The sequence below is a fragment of the Schistosoma mansoni genome, chromosome 1 (genome assembly GCF_000237925.1).
Source record: "Schistosoma mansoni strain Puerto Rico chromosome 1, complete genome".
Classification (NCBI taxonomy): Eukaryota; Metazoa; Platyhelminthes; class Trematoda; order Strigeidida; family Schistosomatidae; genus Schistosoma; species Schistosoma mansoni.
Window position 1 is genome coordinate 3,394,408 of NC_031495.1, and position 20,349 is coordinate 3,414,756.

At 38.5% G+C, this 20,349-nt stretch overlaps 2 protein-coding genes across 2 annotated transcripts in view; one reads left to right on the top strand and one right to left on the bottom strand.

The window, feature by feature from the left end:
• Positions 1-1,261: 1,261 nt before the first annotated feature.
• Positions 1,262-18,481, top strand: Smp_056200 (putative isocitrate dehydrogenase [NAD] subunit gamma,mitochondrial). Its single transcript, XM_018793013.1, has 7 exons — positions 1,262-1,344; positions 3,346-3,697; positions 11,017-11,165; positions 13,793-13,860; positions 15,406-15,544; positions 17,096-17,378; positions 18,110-18,481. Exons 1-7 carry the CDS (start codon positions 1,288-1,290, stop codon positions 18,259-18,261), a joined length of 1,200 nt encoding a protein of 399 aa, XP_018647568.1. The 5' UTR covers positions 1,262-1,287; the 3' UTR covers positions 18,262-18,481.
• Positions 18,482-20,074: 1,593 nt separating this feature from the next.
• Positions 20,075-20,349, bottom strand: part of Smp_152230 (putative peroxisomal targeting signal 2 receptor) — a gene marked incomplete at both ends in the record, with an annotated part of 38,098 nt that continues 37,823 nt past the window's right edge. Inside the window, one exon of the mRNA XM_018793014.1 lies at positions 20,075-20,137. Coding sequence (XP_018647569.1) covers positions 20,075-20,137 — 63 coding nt within the window. The remainder of the gene's footprint in view (positions 20,138-20,349) is intronic.

The window sequence follows — 20,349 nt, forward strand, 5'->3', positions numbered from 1 at the left end:
TAAACCTGATAACTATCAACCCGATAGCATAACCAGCGTGATTGTTAAAAATTTAGAAAAGATTATTCGTAAGGAGTTGTTTACGTATCTCGATGTAAACCGGATTCTTTTGGGAAAGCGGCATGGCTTTAGAATAGGTTATTCCTGTCTCACCGACTTATCAGTGGCTCGCGAAAGTTGGTGCGCTCTTAAAGATCAAACGTTACCCGTAGACGTAGCCTACGTTAACTTAAGAGAAGCTCTTCAAAAAGTTTTACACAACCGACTATTATATAAATTAAGAAATGTCGGGATCCGAGACAATTTATTATTGTGGATAAAAACTTCCTAGTTGGGCGTCAACAAAGAGCACGGGTGAATTCCAAGTTGTCTAGCTGGGAGTGCCTCAAGGTACAGTTTCGGAGCCGGTGTTTCTCCTTTTGTATGTAAATGACCTTCCTCGTCTCTTATCATCATCGGTGTTGCTATATGCTGACGACGCCAAGATATGGAGAGCGAGTAAAACTAAAGGTGATAGCTTGGAACTTCAAAATGACCTGGAAAAATTATCTGAATGGTATCAAGCTTGGTAGTCTCTAATAAATACTTCCAAATGCATTATGATACATATTAGTCATCAAGGTACGGATACATACACGATGAATGACATTGAGCTACCCGTTACGAAGACACGCAATGGCTTAAGAATTATCGTAATTCAAGACTTAAAACTACTGCATACTGCCGTGAAATAGTCATTAAGGGTTTTAAAACCCTATGGCCAATACATAAGACCTCTAAACATGCCGAACCTAAGAATTTTTTATTTCTTTGTACAGTATTTGCGGGTCCTAAACTTGATTACTGCATACAAACGGATAGCCCCTGCTTAAAAAGAGACAGTGAGTTTTCGGAAAAGGTTCAGAGAACAGTAACTAAGCTGATCCCCGGAATAGAGAAGCTCCAGTATGATGCTCGACTGGTTAAACTAAACCTATTCCCATTGATATATCGATGAACCAGAGGTGACCTGATTGCAGTTTTCAAATCACTTGGTGATAAATTTGCACCTGATATGCTCTCTTTTTTCTTGTCTTTCGAAACAGAGATCAATTACTTGTCAGGTGACTACTGACTTTCCCATCGAATCATCATCATCATCATCATCACCTCAACACGTGATTGAAGTCCCATCTGTCGATTATTTCAAAAGAAAGGTGGATCAACTGAGAGACTATAATTGCCAAGACTAACACAGGCCACTTAGCCTGCTGTCCTTTATAACTGAACTTGAAACGAAGTTCGAAAATGAGGCTGACCTTGAGCTTGTGGAGGCTATTTCCCAGTCGGGTTCATTTAGTACCAGTGAGTTACCGCTTACAATCATCTTCACGCGCCTTAGATTTGATTTCATATATATACTAATACATATGCATTAATGACCTACTTTTGAATCTACATTATAGTCCTCATATAAATTGGCAACCACATGTGCTTGCAGACATACATTGTCCCACTTGGTGTCGTTCTGATACCACTTTTATTGGGATATTTTAATTTTTATGAACTTTCTTTTGTTCTTACCTCAGCTTAAGCTAGCAAACCTGTTTATTTGTTCTCTCAGTGGAATGGGAAGACAATTGGATTAGTACCCCAATCTCCTTATATTGGAGAAACTTTGGGGGATTTCGGGTAAATTTCATGGTCTTCCCCAATGTTTAGAGAAAAAACTCCGAAGTGTTATAAAAGTGGGGAAATATGGGTGGAAACCCAAAGTTTCCCCAAACATTTTGGAGAATTCCACATAGAACTTCGGGGACTTTCCCCGGACCTGGGGAGATTTTGGGGGTTTTGTGCCATTTCCTCAAAATTTCCCTAAAGTCTTCTATTGTGGATTTCTAAAAATTAAGGAGAAGGAGAACTTCATAAAGTTTTTTGGTCAGCAAACATTTTCTTACTTAAAATATTATAGGCATACATTTGTTTCAGTTCCACATGCCTGTATAGGTTATAAATATTTTATACTGGTTTGGATAGGCAGAAGTACCGTCCAGAGGTGTTTTTTTGAGGCCTAGAATAGTCTTAATGCTTATCGACCGACGGAGACATTTCGAACTTATCATGTGGTTCTGTGTATATTTTTGGTCTATTTGGAAGTTCTAAGTTCAAGACACCTATTTGACCCTTATTTTGACAATGTCGTGCGAACTTTTCGTTATATTACAGCATGGCAGCACATCCTGATTATGGTTTACAAGCTAACAATGATTAAACGCCGAAGATCAACTTACAAGACCACATTTCCCCCGATTAAGTGTATGGAGTAGTCTTGTGGTTTATCTGTGTTAATTAGCCGGTGGTTATTATCAATCGTTTAATGTGGAAATACAGTGGACAGTATTTGCGTCAGTGTGGTGAGACTATAATTTATGGACGGCTTTCGAGCGACGCTGGAGTGACCTTTAGGGTGGACACCTGCTGATTAGAATTAAATGAGGATTATAAACCAGTTAGAATTATGATTTACAGTTGAAGGTTAGGGTTAGAAATTAGATTAAGGGTTTTCATCACGAACCAACATCAGACATAATGCCAGAACTCTAGCCAAATGTATGAATAGATTTCGCACTATATTCAAGGTTTGTTATTTTATATCTGATTGGTTTGTCCATAAATTATAGTCTCCCCGCCCCGTTTTTGGTGAAACAGAAATATAGAGTCACGACTTACCTCACTGTCTTCAAGGGTATCGTATGTCGATACCACACCATATACTCCTTCAATATATTGAAAATCATTTCTATTTCTTTTTTTGGAATCAATGTTTTATAATCATGTTAAACAAACTTATAAAGTCACGAGCTAGGTTCCATCACTAATAAACTGTTTCTATAGATTTTTATGGTCTTAAATACTCTCACAATTTGGAGGGGGGTGATGGAGTTCTATGATAAAAACTGCGCTCTTATTGTCTCTACAGAACACTTGTAAGATATAATTTTCTCGAACACATATACCAGAATGTTGAAAAGCTAATTTGTGTATTTCATGCACGGACTTTATTTATACATGGTGTTAGAAACTCATCATTATTTTTTATTCAACCGGTATAAACGTAAAACAATATATTTAACCTGTTTTTGCAAAGTTATGTAAGCCTTTTGGCGAATATCATACTTGTTAGAATTTATAAAACAAGAGTACACGGAGACTAGTGATTGATGTTGTTTTACCAGTTTGTATGTGACGAGTTACGGCTACTATTTAGATGGAGTTGATATTCAACTATTTTATTGCACTTGCCACAACCTCAAGTAAACAGTAGTTTTATGTAAAATAACATGGCTCTCAACTTTCCATTTTAAGTCCTTTGGAATACCTGGGAATATCAAAACTTTCTCTAGTACTACTAATGTGATTACAAATGCCAATTTGGATGCTCCTGCTGGATCAAAACACTTTCTAGGCCTAGGGTTTCATAAAGAGCTCCCAAAAGCTTGCTATGGTGGCCGCCATACTGTTGCAATGCTTCTTGGAGATGGTGTAGGACCCGAACTTCTATCATACGTCAAAGAAGTTTTTCAAGTTATTGGAGCTCCGATAGATTTTGAAGAAGTTGCCGTAAATCAAGAATCTGAAGATGCTACGTTTACTGATGCTCTACTTGCTATGAAACGCAATGGTGTTGGAATTAAAGGAAATTTTGCCACAGAACCAGGTATTATGAAGTTTTGTATGTAGCTCTTTATATATTATTGTTTTAAAAGATTCATTTGCTAATCTGTCTGTTGATCGCCAACTGGTTTGTTTGATGGATTTCGCTCTGATAATACTTCATTTTAAGTTCCTGTTAATCCTTAGTTACACGGATAAAATCAGAGTATATTGTATGGGTCGCTAAACGGACTTATCAACGGAATAAAACCTGGAGGCTATTTCTAAGGATAAAATAGTACTAAGAAATGTTGGTTTTCAGAGGTAATCCTTGTTTTGTAGGGAAGCAGTTGTATTGAAAAACAGGATAAGCAATTGATGACTTAACATAACAAATCGGACTAAACATTTTTACTTGGTAAGATTCCTACTGAAGAATTTCAATAGATGTAAACGTTTCAATAAACACAAAGCCCAGAAAACAAAGTGTTATGTCAAAGTGAACTTATTGGGAGTCCAAAAGCTTTTCATATTTTATTCCGCTCTCTTTTATAATATAGAAAGTAAATTAGTGGTCTCAACTGTCTTTAGGTACCTGGACTTATCACATGGTTACACTCAACCGCTTGTACGATGTAATAAAACAGACAAAAGTATAGTATTCCATTAGACTAAAAAGTTATTAAATCATTTATAAGACAGCTAATTTTCTATCCGTTTCCCTGGAATTAGTTTCATCTTCACTTTTTAATTAACAGAATTCATCGTTTTAGTCCTATCTATTTATTTAGTTTTGTTTCGTTTTCTACAAATGATCATGCTGGATAAGCTGGTTCGCATTTTTCCCCCTGTTCTACAATTCTGTTACTGCTTTGGGCTAACTAGATTTGTATCATAGTTGCAAACTTTTAGGTATAGTGTTCCGAAAGAGTATGGTTATTTTCTTTCTTGAATGTATGTTAGCGGGATATAGATTGGATTAAAGCACGTTCAGTGCAGGACTGTTGGGGCACGCTGATTAGTTATTTCTTATCCAATCAGCGCTAGTGAATACTTGGGGGAGACTCTAGAATCTTCTCATGCAAAGACTATGAATAGACCAACGTTTTTCTTACTGTGATTGCTACTCCCATCAACCCTTGTTATTTGAAATATAATTTCCTTCCTGTTCAACCGTGTTCTGATTTGGTGACTTGTCTAGTGAAGTAGTGTTCAAGATTATTAAGCAATAGGAGTAGCTAGGTCGTAATAAGAGAAATTATAACAACATAACACTTATTTAATGTAGACACGCAATTTCTTAACATACGCTTTACTGTCAAAATTAACAGTAACATGAACCGTTGACGTTTTATATGAATACCGGTGATAAAATATCTCTCATCAACTCCGTTATTTAGAAATAAGAGTGTAGGGATATTCCAGTCATTTCATCATTACGAGAAATCATCCAAAATATAAAGTCAGTACGTGGTTATTGAGTTGTGCTTCACTTTATTCTTCTAAACGTTTTGTGCGAGTAATACCGTCGCTTTTAGGAGCATGGTCTTACTTGTGACTAGAATTTACAATACAAGAATATACTGTTTTTTCGATATTGTAATAAGAAGACGAAGATTATCGGAACTATGTGATGTATTAGCACAATACATTTAGAACAATCTGATCACACACATACTTGTTAAGAACATTCATATATCAAAATAATTAATTAATTATTTATTTATTTAAACACATATATATTGGTACAAAAGGGCACCAGGTACATATGCGCCACACAAAATAATGAAAGTAGGAAGAGAAGGGATGAAAAGATAGGGCGGACTGAAATGTACAACCAGAAGACTCTTTCAGTTAGGAAAGTTAGAACCATTCTTTATGTAGAGAGTAAAAGAAGGTTGCAGCAGGATCGCCACTGGCTTCTATTCTGAGCCATATCTGATAACGTCTCTAGCCAGTGTTGCACCATCTCTCGGACCCCAACCAGAGAGTCGTGAAGGACCAACGGAAGCTAGCCCTTTGCAGCTTTCTTTCATGCCACGACACCATGTCATACACTGACCTCCTCTCCGCTTTTTCCAACCAGTCCCAGAGTCGGCAAATAATGCACGACGTGGAAGTCTCTGGGACGACATTCGTTAAACATGTCCAAGCCACCGAAGTCGGTGTTTCAAGATGGTAACATCAATTGAATTATCGTCTCTGCACCCGAACACACGATGCCAAACCTCTGCATCACTAGCATGGTGTTGCCACTGGATGTCAGCAATCCTTCAGAGACAACGATGATCAAACACAGAGAGTCGTCTAACATCCTCAACTCGGAGAGACCAGGTTTCACAAGCATAGAGCAAGACTGCTCTCACCGACGCGTTGTAGGTCCGATTTTTTACAGCCAGACTAACATCACGAAGGCGCCAAAGATGGCCCAGATTGGCATAAGCCGCTCTGGCTTTCATTATACGTGCATCAATCTCATCACTCACGCCACCACCAGCGCTTATATAGCTACCTAGATACATGAACTTCTCAACTACTTCGATCTCCTCACCATCCAGGGTGAGTACAGGATGAGAATCCTGCCAGTCTTGTAGGAGTACTTTGCACTTGGAGGGTGCAAAGCACATGCCGTACCTGCGGACACTGATTGCCAACTGATTAAGTGCTGATTGCATGCCTTGGGCATTATCGCACAGTAAGACAATATCATCCGCATACTCGAGGTCGAGAAGTCGTTCTGCAGGCAACATATCCACACCGCCATTACTTACATCCACCAGAGCTGTTTCTAGGATGTCGTCGATGGCAAAGTTGAAGAGGAATGGTGAGATCGGGCAACCCTGCCTAACCCCACTGCTCGAATGGAACAAGGGAGAAAGGTGGTTATATGCCCTCACTCTGCCTGAGGTGTTCGTATACAGGGCCTTTAAGATGTTAATGAACTTCTCAGGCACACCCTTCTTCAATAGACAATCCCAGAGAACAGTCCTGTCCAACGAATCGAAGGCCGCCCTGATATCAAGAAACACTACGATTGTTGGCCTGCGATAAGTATGACGGTGTTCTAACATTTGGCGGAGGGTGAAGATGTGATCAATGCATCCTCGACCAGAACGAAAACCAGCCTGCTCCTCGCGAGTCAATCGTTCTCGGGTTTTAAACAACCTACGAAGAATGACAGAAGCCAATAGTTTGTACGCAATCGGAAGTAGACTTATCCCCCGATAGTTGTTACAGGAACAACGTGAACCCTTTTTAAAGATAGGGACGACTATCGACTCATTCCATGATGTTGGAACACTTTCTTCTTCCCAAACCTTTGCAAACAACACAGTCAGTTCCTTAGTCAGAAAGTCACCACCATCTTTAAAAAGAGCCGGAGGTAAGTCATCTGGGCCCGGTGATTTGTAACGTTTCAAGAGTTGGAGTTCCTTGAGGACTTTCGCCTCGTTTGGTGGATCAGTCGTCACCGGCCATGGGGGGCAGGACAAGCTGGTTGATGTTGCCGGAGCAGCAGGCCAGTTGAACTGCCCTTCGAAGAATTCCGCCCATCGTCCAAGACGTCGACAGATGTTAGTGATTGGCATCCCGTCATCCTCGTAGATTGTTTCACTCACACCAGACTTCTTGCTGCCAGTGGCTCGGATGAGTTGGAAGAGCTTCCGGCAGTTACCAGATGCAGCTGCTGCTTCCATCTCATTAGCACGCTCCGACCACCAGGCTTCCCGGTCCTTACGCAAGCTTTGCCCGATTTCATTACGTAACAGCCTTCGTTTGTGGTCAAACTCACGGTCACCCGGAGTAGACCGACGGGCTTCCATCAGTTGTAAGGAGCCAGAAGAAACCCAGTACTTGTAAGCGGGACGTTTCGCGAAGCCGCAAGCGGCTTTACTCGCCATTTTCATGGCGTCGTGAAGATGCAACCAATGCTCACCTATACTTTTCGGTGGGATGGTAGCTAGCCTAGAGGCTAGCTCCGCTCGATACTTACTTGCAACAGAAGTTGCAGCCAGTTTACCAATATCAATCCGTTGGTGGTGGTCAATCCTTCGGCCACTGAAAAGTAAGGTGAGATTGGCGCAAACCAGGGCATGATCAGACTCCAGATAGGTACTCCAAAAGGAGCGGCAGTCTTGTACACAACCACGCCAGCGGTAGCTGATCGCGATGTGATCAATCTGAGTCCAGGCTTGGGATGCAGAGGGAGGACGCCAGGTGGCACACCGGCGATGACTGTGCCGGAAGTTAGTGCTGGCCAGAAACAGGTTGTGGTCTGTGCACAGTTGCAGCAGACGGTCCCCGTTATCTGTCCTGCGACCAACAAGTCCCCATCGGCCACCTAAACGACTCTCTTCTGTGCCTAGACGCCCGACCTGTGCATTCAAGTCTCCGGCTAGTACTACAATATCTGTCGAACGCGCTTTCTGGAGAAGAACTGTTAACTGATGGTAAAACTCATTCTTGATTGCATCCGGGCTGCAATCTGTCGGGGCATAGGCGGAGATGACGAAAAGATACCGTTTCTCACGCCGATTTCTTCTCACTTTGATGGAACTGTCTAATCTAACAGCACATAACCGACTGTTAATGGGGATCCAATCGATTAGTGCTGCCTCAGCCCTAGCGCTTAGTGCGACACCAACGCCAGCAAGACCAGACGAAGATGCCACAGGGTCCCCGGATAAGCGCACGTGAAACAAGCTTTTCGAGGCGACAGATGGAGAGCGGATTTGTAGTACTTCACTAGAGTCTTGAATACGGGTCTCGGATAGACAACAAACATCAACATTAAGACCTTCCAAAGACATAGCCAGCCCTATCTGTTGTCTGATCTGCATTAGTGTGCGAACGTTGAAGGAAGCCAGCTTGAACGGCGTACGTGGTTTCAGAAAGACTGCTTCAGCATTCATTATCGGTGGAAGCATTCACTTTCAACCAGACAGTGACTGGAGATCGTTTAGATAGGACAGATTTTCCACCAAGAGCGAGCTGCTGCATAAGTTGAAAAGTAAGGTTACACAAATTGGGGATAAAAGGGGGTGAATTAGCGATATGGTAAGTAATAATAATAATAATAGTAATAATAATAATAATAATAATAATGTAAATTGTCTTGCTTCTAATATGAGCAGGAATAGTATCATCAATAGAGTTCATCATTTCATTCATTTGTGTGTAGGCTGTGATACTGCCCGGGTGCCCAAACCGAAGCAGGTGGTTTTCTTAGGGGACCACACCCCGAGCCTTTGACCTAAAGGTCTGATCCACAAGGCAGTGGAGCATCGTGAGGAGATGCAGTCACATGGTAGCCGGTGACCAACAATAGGTTCATACGCCATTCGTTCCATCAGGATACTGGAGCCCATGTGCACCATTGGTTTGGAATCAGGGTTTTCCAACTCCCCTAGGTGGACCCTCCGTGTCCACCAATCCGGTTATAGCGCCGGACATTCGCTTTTCGTCCTCTCACTTTCGTAAACAACACCCCCGCCACGAGAAGGCAGTGAGTAGGACTTCCCTGGCAGAGGCTATATATTCGCTGGCCATGTGAGAGCATTTCGAGAGGGAGAGTAGACTCTCCCCACTCTCGGCCGTACCAGGGCATTTGGGGGATAATGGTAAGTAAAAGGTCAAAAAATAAAAGGTCAACTAGACTGGAAATGGGGGGTAAGAGGAGACAAGGATAATAATAACAATAATAATAATAGTAATGTGAAGGGACTAATTGCTTTAAATGTGAAAACAATTTGAAACCTAATCACTTTGGATAATAAGCTAATATTACCAGGGTAGGTTTAAGGTGAGAACAAACTGTTTTTGAATACACAAAGGGGGTTTGAATTTTTGCATGGATGAGGCTTCAATAAACCTTAGCATGCGCTCTTGTCACTTTATAAGAGATATGTGAACGATATCTTAGTTGTCTGTGAAAGAAAGGATGATATGAACTGTTTATTTAATAAACTTAACACTATTCAAAACCAAATCAGTCTCTCATGCGAAGAGGAGAAGAACGACCAGCTTCCCATTCAGGATATACTTCTAGGTAGACGAGAAGATGGCTCAATCAAACGATCCATTTTTCGAAAACCAACGTGGACAGGCAAATATCTTAGTTATTATAGTTATTGCCCTGTGCAATACAAACGGGTTTTGATAAGGTGCCTATTTAAAAGGCTCGATCGTATTTGCACAAATGACGCTGTTGATGATGTCAAGTTGTTAAACAAGACATTAATGGGGAATGATTATCCACTTAAACTCATAAATAGATTGAAAGTTCATGGCACAGTAAGACCTATTGTAGCCTTGGTGAAAAAAGCCTGTCTACATCACTTAACCATTGAGAGGTGATTCAAATAGCCTTTTATTGAAACAATGGTTTAAATCAGTCATCAACAAAACGTATTGTGCAGCGGTCATTATCAAAGAAGGAACGAAGTTCACGCTTCATCCAAAACGTAAAAGACATAAAAACGACTGTGTCACATCCCACTGCGTTTACCAATTTGAATATGTGTGTGGTCACACATACATAGGGAGGAGCAATCGTGATCTGAAAATTAGGGTATGTGAACAAATACCGAAATGGTTGCAGAAACAAATAAAATCAAATTACTCGATAAAAGTAGAGGGGAAACATTCATCATCCTCTATTGCCAAACATATAATCGAAACAGGCCATAAGATTGATCTTAACTTGGCTTTTGTGGTGTTGTATAAAAGTGTAAAAGGGTGTATACTAAGGTTTATTGAAGCCTCATCCATGCAAAAATTCAAACCCCCTTTGTGTATTCAAAAACAGTTTGTTCTCACCTTAAACCTACCCTGGTAATATTAGCTTATTATCCAAAGTGATTAGGTTTCAAATTGTTTTCACATTTAAAGCAATTAGTCCCTTCACATTACTATTATTATTATTGTTATTATTATTATCCTTGTCTCCTCTTACCCCCCATTTCCAGTCTAGTTGACCTTTTATTTTGATATATGAATGTTCTTAACAAGTATGTGTGTGATCAGATTGTTCTAAATGTATTGTGCTAATACATCACATAGTTCTGATAATCTTCGTCTTCTTGTCGAAATTTATCAAAGGGACTAATTGCTTTGAATTTCTTAAAAGAAGACTCCCTGCACCTACTGTTTTTTACTGTAAAAAGTAACCTAAAATGAAATATGTTAGTGTGGAATAATGTGGTATTCACAGTAGTAATAAAGTATAGAAAATATGTACTTACACTGTTCTCTACGATTAAAAGCCACATTACTAATCAGTTTAGTCCTCTACATCTCACAAATGCATAGATAACAACTATCCTGTAGACTGAAGTTGATAGTTTCAACAAAACTAAGATTTTATTTAAAATTTGACTTTTTCAGGTCAATCGTCAAGAAATGTAGCTCTTCGTTTAAACCTGAATTTATATGCCTTTGTCCAACGATGTCGAAACTTTCCAGGGGTGGTTACACGTCATCAAAATGTTGATATCGTTATAATACGAGAGAATACAGAGGGTGAATATAGTCGGGTAAATAAATAAATGTGCTATTTTAATGACTTTGTTTATGTTATTTTCTGCAGCTGTCCGACCAGCTTATTTATTTATTTGAACACATAAATATTGGTACAAGGGGGCACCAGATATATATGCGCTACATAAAACAATGAGAATGGGATGAGAGAAAGAGGGTAAAGTGCATATAAGAAAAAAGAAAAAAGAGAACAATAACAACCACAGATTAGTGTATGTTAGTGTAATAATAAGAACAGGATTAGAATCCTGCCAATCTTGTAGAAGTACTTTGCACTTCAAAGGTGCAAAGCACATACCGTACCTATGAACACTGATTTCCAACTGATTAAGTGCGAATTTCATCGCTTGGGCATTATCGCACAGTTCGACCAGATATATATATATACTTAAGTTCAAAGTGTTACGGGATTGAGAATTCCAAGAATAAATAGGAAGCTGTAACAGGTGACCAAAAATAATGTACATAAATCACTGGTATATATGTAGGTATGTGTCGTTCAGGATCCTGGACCCCAAGGACCTTGACAAAGGACATAATCAGCTCCATTTATTAGTGTGCTTTCTCTAATCGTCTCTTGTCTTTGAGATGCATGTGACCACAGGCATGTGAAATATCTGGTTTCACCCAGCCTATCAATCTAGTATGTGGGATACAATCAAGTAATCATAACTTAGTTGTTCTTATATCAGTGCTATGTTACGTTTGATTTTATCACGAATTGAAAATATGAGACGGTGTCAAAACGTTTTTTTCATTGAATCCACCCAACATCGAAGCAGCACCCACGGACCTCCCAATCGATTTTGGCCCACCAGCAATTGAAGAAATCAGCATGGCCATCAGACAAATCAAGAGCGGCAAAGCAACAAGACCAGACAACGTTCCGGCAGAGGCACTGAAAGCAGATGTAGCAGCAACTGCAAAGATACTCCACATTCTCTTCAGTAAGATTTGGGATGAAGAACAAGTACCAAGAGACTGGAAAGAAGGACTTTTGATCAAAATACCAAAGAAAGGCGATCTCAGTAAGTGTGATAACTACAGAGGCATCACTCTTCTCTCAATACCAGGAAAAGTCTTCAACAGGTTATTGTTACACAGAATAAAGGACTCCGTGGACGCCCAACCAATAGGCTGGATTCCGTAAGGATCGATCGTGTACAGACCAAATCGCAACTCTATGGATCGTTGTGGAACAATCAATTGAATGGAATTCATAACTTTCCATCAACTTCATTGACTACGAGAAAGCACTTGATAGCGTGGACAGGACAACATTAAGGAGGCTTCTTCGACACTACGGCGTACCTGAGAAGATAGTCAATATCATACGGAATTCCTATGATGGATTGAACTGCCAAATCGTGCATGGAGGACAACTCACTGACTCTTTGAGGTAGAGATGGGTTTCAGGCAAGGTTGCTTACTCTCACCCTTTCTCTTTCTCCTGGTGATCGACTGGATCATGAAGACGTCAACATCTGGAGAGAAGCACGGGATACAATGGACAGCTAGGATGCAACTGGATGGTTTAGACTTCGCAGATGATCTGGCTCTTTTATCACACACGCAAAACAAATACAGAAGACGACCAGTGTAGAAGCAGCCCCAGCAGCAGTAGGTCTCAATACACACCAAGGGAAAAGCAAGACTCTCCGATACAATACAGCACTCACCAATCAAGTTGCACTTGACGGAGAAGCTCTGAAGGATGTGAAGACCTTTACATATCTGGGCAGCATCATTGATAAACACGGTGGATCAGATGCAGATGTGAGGGCGCGGATCGGCAAAGCAAGAGCAGCATATTTACAACTGAAGAACATCTGGAACTCAAAACAATTGTCAACCAACACCAAGATAAGAATTTTCAATACAAATGTCAAGACAGTTCTACTATATTGGGCGGAAACCTGGAGAACTACGAAGGCCATCATCCAGAAGATATAGGTGTTTATTAACAGTTGTCTACGCAAGATACTTCGGATCCGTTAGCCAGACACTATCAGCAACATTCTACTGTGGGAGAGAACAAACCAGATTTCAGTGGAAGAAGAAATCAGGAAGAAGCGCTGGAAGTGGATAGAGGACACACATTGGGGAAATCACACTAATGCGTCACAAGGCAAGCCCTTACATGGAATCCTGAAGGCGAGAGGAGAAGAGGAAGACCAAAAAACACATTACGCCGAGAAATGGAGACAGACATGAGAAGAATGAACAAAAATTGGATAGAACTAGAAAGGAAGGCCCAGGACAGAGTGGGTTGGAGAAAGCTGGTCGGCGGCCTATGCTCCATTGGGAGTAACAGGCGTAAGTAAGTAAGTAATACTGATAGTCCCTGATTGCTCATGTATTTAAAACGAGGGTCTTCATATATATCTACATTCACATTACTTTTGGATAATCATAAAAATCAAGTTATCACAGTAAACAAACCACACAAAATAGCTATATGCTTCGACCCAAATTTTGCTTCCTTTAGTAACCGAATTTGTTAAACTCGGGTTTCCATTCAGCTTACTTTCTTTCATCTAATGTTCCATTCTCTACATATTCCTGAATTTAATTGGATTTCCATACACACTTCTTGTTTTGATATTGCCTTCATTTAAATTAGTTGGAGCACGAAAATGTTCCTGGAGTGGTAGAATCTTTGAAGATTATAACTAGAGAAAAATCCACTAGGTAAGTGCCTTTATGCCTAAAACTATTTGGTTTCATTTTAAAATCAGATTTGAATTTACGTTGATTTCAGTTGCTGAGTTTTTAACGGCTAACATATCTGAGAGTAAAAAGTAATGGTAATCATAAGATGAGCTTATTTAGAAAAAAAGTGTAATACTAATGATATTGACAGTGTGGTGGGTTTGTGGACATTAATGAATGTTGCTAAGTTCACGAACCGACATAGGTTAGACAAACATTGAGAACCAGAAAGAACTGGACAACTGTTTTCCCGTAGTATGGGACTCTCCGACAGTGCTCATTTCTGAACCTTCCGGAGATCGAACTGGAGACCTCGGGTCTCATATAGAGCTCTCAACCTTTGGACTGCTAAACAGAAACCCAGTGGCACATATATCTTACTAGTATGATAATAATTATTGTTATTATCATTATTATTATTATTAGCTTTATTCAGTGTTATATTTTCGGTACAATATGGAATTCTCAGCATAAAGTATTTCAAAAAGTTTCCGTTTCTTGTTTCTTGGTCGATCCTGACGATAAAAATTGAGTGATCGCTAGTTAGATGTTAGCAGTTCACGAATCGACATCTGAATGATGTTCATTCTTTTCAATGCGCATTGCCAACGACCAAGATATCTCTGATTGTACTTTTTGCAACTTGTACAGCGAAAGGTTGTACACTTTTCATAAACCCGTCTGGATAGGTTATTCATTTAATAGACATAATTATATGTTAAAGCAAAAAAACCAAACAAAACAGATATTCAAGCAGGCTGCCTGTTAAATGATGTCTGATTAGACTAAAGGTTCTGAGTCCGATCCCCAGTGGGGCTTTGGATGCATATTTCTGAGTAGTTCCATATTAGGACATATCAGCTATCCAGTGCTTCTAGGTTTTCGGTGGTTGTCTAAATTATGTCAGTTCGTGATTTCAATGATAAGATATTAGTTTTACGAATGATTATCCTGACCTTCAAAATGCATATTCTTCAAAAGAACTTCCATAAAAACTTGGATTTACAATATTACTCAGTAAGCAGTATTGTTTAATTTGATTACTTTGTTTATGGCTGCTACTGAGGACACACTACATACCACTAATTTGTAAAATGCTAATATTCACACTAGTTCAGACTTCTCTATTTTTGTTGCCTTTATGCTGTAAGTTTCAAAGCATTAGTGAAATAACGTCACCAACAACTTATTAAGGCTCTCTGCTTGTCAACAAATGGGTTCATTAATAAGACATGGCATTCCAGATTATCGATGTGTCTATACATAGTAAGTCTGATGATATTCTTACTTTCAGTGAGGAAGTCAAAGCTTTCATTTAGTCTATAGTCATCGGTTCAGTTATGGTGTTATCTTTGTATTGGCCGTGAATCATTCCTTAGGTTTGTACTATATATTCATCACTGATAATCAATAATTTTCTCCTTTCTTCTTGACTCTCGCACAGACTACTTTAAGATCTTTTTTGTCATAAATAAAATAATGCGATTTTACTGTTCTTTTTTATGTTATTTTAAAAATAAATAGAATTGCCCAATTCGCATTTGATTATGCCGTTCGACATAACCGAAAAAAAGTCACAGCAGTACACAAAGCCAATATCATGAAATTGGGTGATGGTCTATTTTTGGATGTATGCTCTTCAATAGCTAAAAATTATCCACAGGTTAGCGGTAGCCTTCAATAACTTGATTAATATGCGATTTTTCTTCCTATTATACAAATTAAGTATTGTTTCCAATGAGCGTATAACGTTGCGATAAAAGCTGTTCGAATACAATCAAGTACAAATCCCATCTTAATTTGTTTGTGGCATCCTTCTGTCACTAGCACTTGCAAAAATAGTCTGGATTATAGCACAGTACATAAAAACCTCTATTCGGTAATTAAGTTATACTGGAAAAAGGCAAGTGTTGTAACGTCCAAAATGAATTGAACAAGACCTTGCAACGTATTTGTGGGAATAAAGGAAGTAGCGATTTCATTCTCTTGTCGTAGACAATTCTGTGTTCCAGACTACAAGAGATTTTTATACCTAAATACTAACGTTATAATTAGCTTTTTAGAAAAAAGTAGTCTGACTGGGATTTTCACTGACTACTTCGTAGTTTGACTAATCAATTGCGAAAATTGTTTCGAGTTTCGCCCTATTTGTAGCATAAGCAGTGATAAAATAAGTCATTTATTTTCATTCTAATAAGTGATAAAACAAAGAAATTAAACAGTCATGTAAATTTCGTTGTTTGAATCACGTAATGATCTTAGACCGACATTAAAAACCCGGAAGTAATAGACGGCTGTCTTGTGCTAGTATGGAACTCCTCAGCAATGCACTCCAACGACCTCGCGTCCAGCAATCGAACCAAGAACCTTTTATCTCACTCACGGAAGCTTAAACTTTAGACTAATAAGCCGGTATTCAATAGTGTTAATGTTTAACTTCAATTAGTTCATGATATTGTGCTACCCTCGTACATTGCCTGCAGTGGATAACTGTTTCACACGCAAAATGGCTGAAACCAACTGGTCACGGCTTTTCGCTAGAACTTCAGAAGTTACATTTTAAAGCTAATCACCAGCCTGTACAGTATTCTTGTGAAAACTAGAATTTTCATAGTGGTCTAGCTGAAATCAGTTTGTAACTTGAACTATTGGAAATTCTACAATTTTTACAATCCTATCATACTAACGATTAGCCATAATCGTTAGTTATATCTGATATATCCAGAGAAAGTTCATAACTGCCTCTTATGATTATTATCCCGTAACTGTTGGGTCTATTAAAGATTCCGGGACTATCGTATATATATTCTTGTGCAGATAGGTTATTCGTCCATATTTCGTTTAATTTATTCACTAATTCTAGACAGTCTCACGATTATGAGATGGTGGAGACCTATAGCTTAGGTGAACGGTTTTGTTGGAGTTTCGTTTCTTGAATTGGATGGTTAGATTGTGTAGCTTTCATTGTTCTCTTGAACATTATTAGCACAAATTTTGAGAAGTGAAATACTTGAATTCCTCCAAATATGACTAATAGCACTTCCTGTATACCTCGATCCTGGCTGGTTATTGTTGGCGTTTAACTTGTCAAAGTGTGTCAGTATTGTTCAGAATAATGAAAGTTCCGCGCTTAAGTTTTATTGTGAAGATCTAATTATCACGTCAATCTTAGTAATTATTTTCTTTTCTTTATAATCCTATTGGGGAAGCATAGATTGAATTCAATCATATGATCATTGATAATACATGTATGCAGTTAGTTACTAAACCTCAACAATTCGATGTGATTGTTTTACCAAATTTATACGGAAATATAGTTGGTAATGTAGCAGCTGGCTTAGTCGGTGGAGCTGGTCTAACAACAGGCATAAATTTAGGCCCACAAAATGCTTTGTTTGAAATGGGCACACGAAATTCCGGACGTTCATTAGCTGGAAAAAATATTGCTAATCCATGTGGTATGTTGCTAACATCAGCAGATATGTTAGAATATTTAGGTAAGTTTATTAATTTTCTTTTAAATTTTCAAGATTTTGATAATTTGTTACTGAATAATATTTAAAAAGTATTAGTTAAGGATTATTCGATACTAATAATACCAGTCCAAGGCAGTGTATTGAATTTGCTTAAATAATAATTACTGCGCCGTACAAATCTCATTCGATTTGTGTGAGAGCTGTGGTACTGCACGGTTGCTCGAACCGAAGCAGGTGGTTTTCTTAAGGAGACACACCCCGAGCCTTTGACTTAAAGGTCTGCATCACAAGGAAGTGGAGCGACGTCTGGTGATGCAGTCCCATGATAGCCGGTGACCAAAAATTGATTCATACGCCATTTGTTCCCTCAGGATACTGGAGCCAGCTCATGTGCACCATTGGTTTGGAATGAGGGTTTTCCAACTCCCCTGGGTGGACCCTCCGTATCCACCAACCCGGTTAAAGCACCGGACATTCGCTTTTCGTCCTCTCAATTTCGTAAACAACAGTAATGCCACGAGAAGGCAGTGAGTAGGACTTCCCTGACAGAGGCTATTTACGAGTGGCCATGTGAGAGCTTTCGGAGAGGGAGAGCGGACTCTCCCTATTTTTGGCTGTACCAGGGCATTTGGGGGCTTGTACAAATTTATATATTAAATGAGCCAATTAAATAAAATTGTGTATTTGTATATTATCATTTTCAATCATAAGTCTGTTAAATTTATTATAATTGTTTTCTCTACTTTTTCAAGGTCATATTAAAGAAGCTAAACTTATTCGTGATTCAGTTGTTGATGTTATTGGTGAACAAAAAATACGTACAGCTGATTTGGGTGGTAGTTTTAAAACTAGTAAAGTGATTGAAGCAGTTTTGAAAAGTTTAAGAAATCAACTGGCATCGTGATACTGCAAATAATTGGAAGCTACTGCGTTTTTACTTAGCACATATATTTAAAGTATCCATATAGCTTTCAGCACTGTACGCTGTAATTTGGTCTTTCTTCGCTCCTGTCCTATCTTCAGGTTAACACATTTAGTGAAACAACGAATTCATATCCATGTTATCGTATAAATTATATACGTTCACTTTGAAATATGCTTTAAATATATATATATTTCAAGAATAGTGGGATGCACCTGTCTTCTAATCTCTAGTAAAAGAATGTTGTTAGCAGGTAACTGATTATAAATCACGTCGCCTATCAATTATCTCAGTCAAAAAGTCCACATTCTCCACTTCTCTTAAATCGACTCAGTTACTTTGTGAATTGGCGGAATGTATACAATCAACCACCCTGATGCTGCCTTCATAACAGCTTTCTTTTTAGCTATTGCTGTAATTAACATTGTGACTGGTCATTTTTCTAAGAGAACCACTTGACAGAGCAATAATCGCATTTTTCTCATTATTAATGATAATCAATACACGGATAGAAATTTCATAAATATTAGGAGTAGAATTAGTTCAAAAATAAAAGTTGACTTTAAAACCGTCATTGAAAATTCACATCCAGGGCAAACCACTAACAAATAAACGTGTACGACGTCATCATATTTAAGTAGCTAAATATGACATACCAACTTGTAATGTATTGTAGTGATCAAAGACTTTGTGGGTGAAACCAATTTATTGTTTAATGCAAAATTATAGGGTTCTTTGGTAAGTGAAGTGAAAATCATACATTAAATACTTCATTTGTAAATCTCCCACCAGTTATCTTTTACATCCTGTATGCTTCTTCCAATTCTTCAGTTCAATCTTCTCAACTTTCCTTTGACAAGCATTGCACTCCTGATTGGTGTTACATACTACTAATGTCGACAGACATAAGTAGTATACACCACAGTATGCTCAGATTCTTACACCTGTTTTTGGTAGCAATAGTAAACACAACATACTCGTTAGTGGAGTTTTGTAAGCTGAACTAAACAACCCTGTTCAAACTAACATCATTCGATCAGATAAATACTACTTACTGTCCTACGTTAGGACAACATATGTTTGCCAATAATAGAAATTGTTACGTCATAAACAAATATTACTTAAGAATAGGAATTTCATATGATAAAGTTCAAGTACATTAGTAATATGGTGCTTATACTTGTAGCCTTAAGCGACGCCAAAAATGAGTGCGGAATTTTGATGGCTTATAAAATAAGAGTCTTTCGCCAAAAACTTAGTTTTCCATTTATCTTCGATGATGAAAGTTTATCATCAATTCGAGAGGCATAACCAATTTTCCGATTCATCAGATATCAAGTACATGAGTTCCGATACGCCCGTCTCTTTTTTTCAAGAAACAGATAAGAAAGAGAATATTCCAACAAGTGCTCCAGTTAGGGATTTCCATTTATTTATCATCATGGTAGGTTGTAAACCTTTCATAGTCCCACGTGAGGACATACATTTAGAAAATAAGTGACCCAAGCATTTGAACAGACGCCGGCCTTTTTTGATTCCGTACACAAAAGAATAATGGATTGTAAGTTAATCCTAATTGAATTGGTAGTAAAATGTAGTTCTGTCAGTATGTTTATTGTAACTCCAATAATCATTTATAAAAATTACTGTATTTGTATAAAAAAAGGAGATGAACAATAGAGAAATAAAGTATCTCGAAATAACATTACAAGTTAGTTAAGGTAAAGTGTATTTAATCATTATCATAAGTAAGGCGGATTTACAGTTTGCGGAAAGTGGGATAAAAAAGAGAATTTTAATCATATCTACAACGATGACCACAACCAGTTGGACATTCTGATCTTCTCATAAGCCAAGCCTAGAATTGTGGATGATATGTAATAGACAAAAAGAAAAAAAGTGATTCGAATGTTTACTATGAATACTCATGAACTCACATAACAATAACGTGTAAATGGATGAATGTATTTTTTCAAAGTTGAAATCATGAGTCAATTGAAGCTAAACCACCATCGAAAACCTGGAAGCACTGAACGGCCGTTTTATCCTATTATGGGACTCCTCAGTGGT

Excerpts from the sequence above, each read along its gene's own strand:
- Smp_056200 (XM_018793013.1), top strand. The coding sequence starts at position 1,288 with ATGAGGCTGACCTTGAGCTTGTGGAGGCTATTTCCCAGTCGGGTTCAT. Across the intron at positions 3,698-11,016 it reads AAATTTTGCCACAGAACCAG|GTCAATCGTCAAGAAATGTA; the intron begins GTATTATGAAGT and ends TGACTTTTTCAG. Across the intron at positions 17,379-18,109 it reads AGATATGTTAGAATATTTAG|GTCATATTAAAGAAGCTAAA; the intron begins GTAAGTTTATTA and ends TACTTTTTCAAG.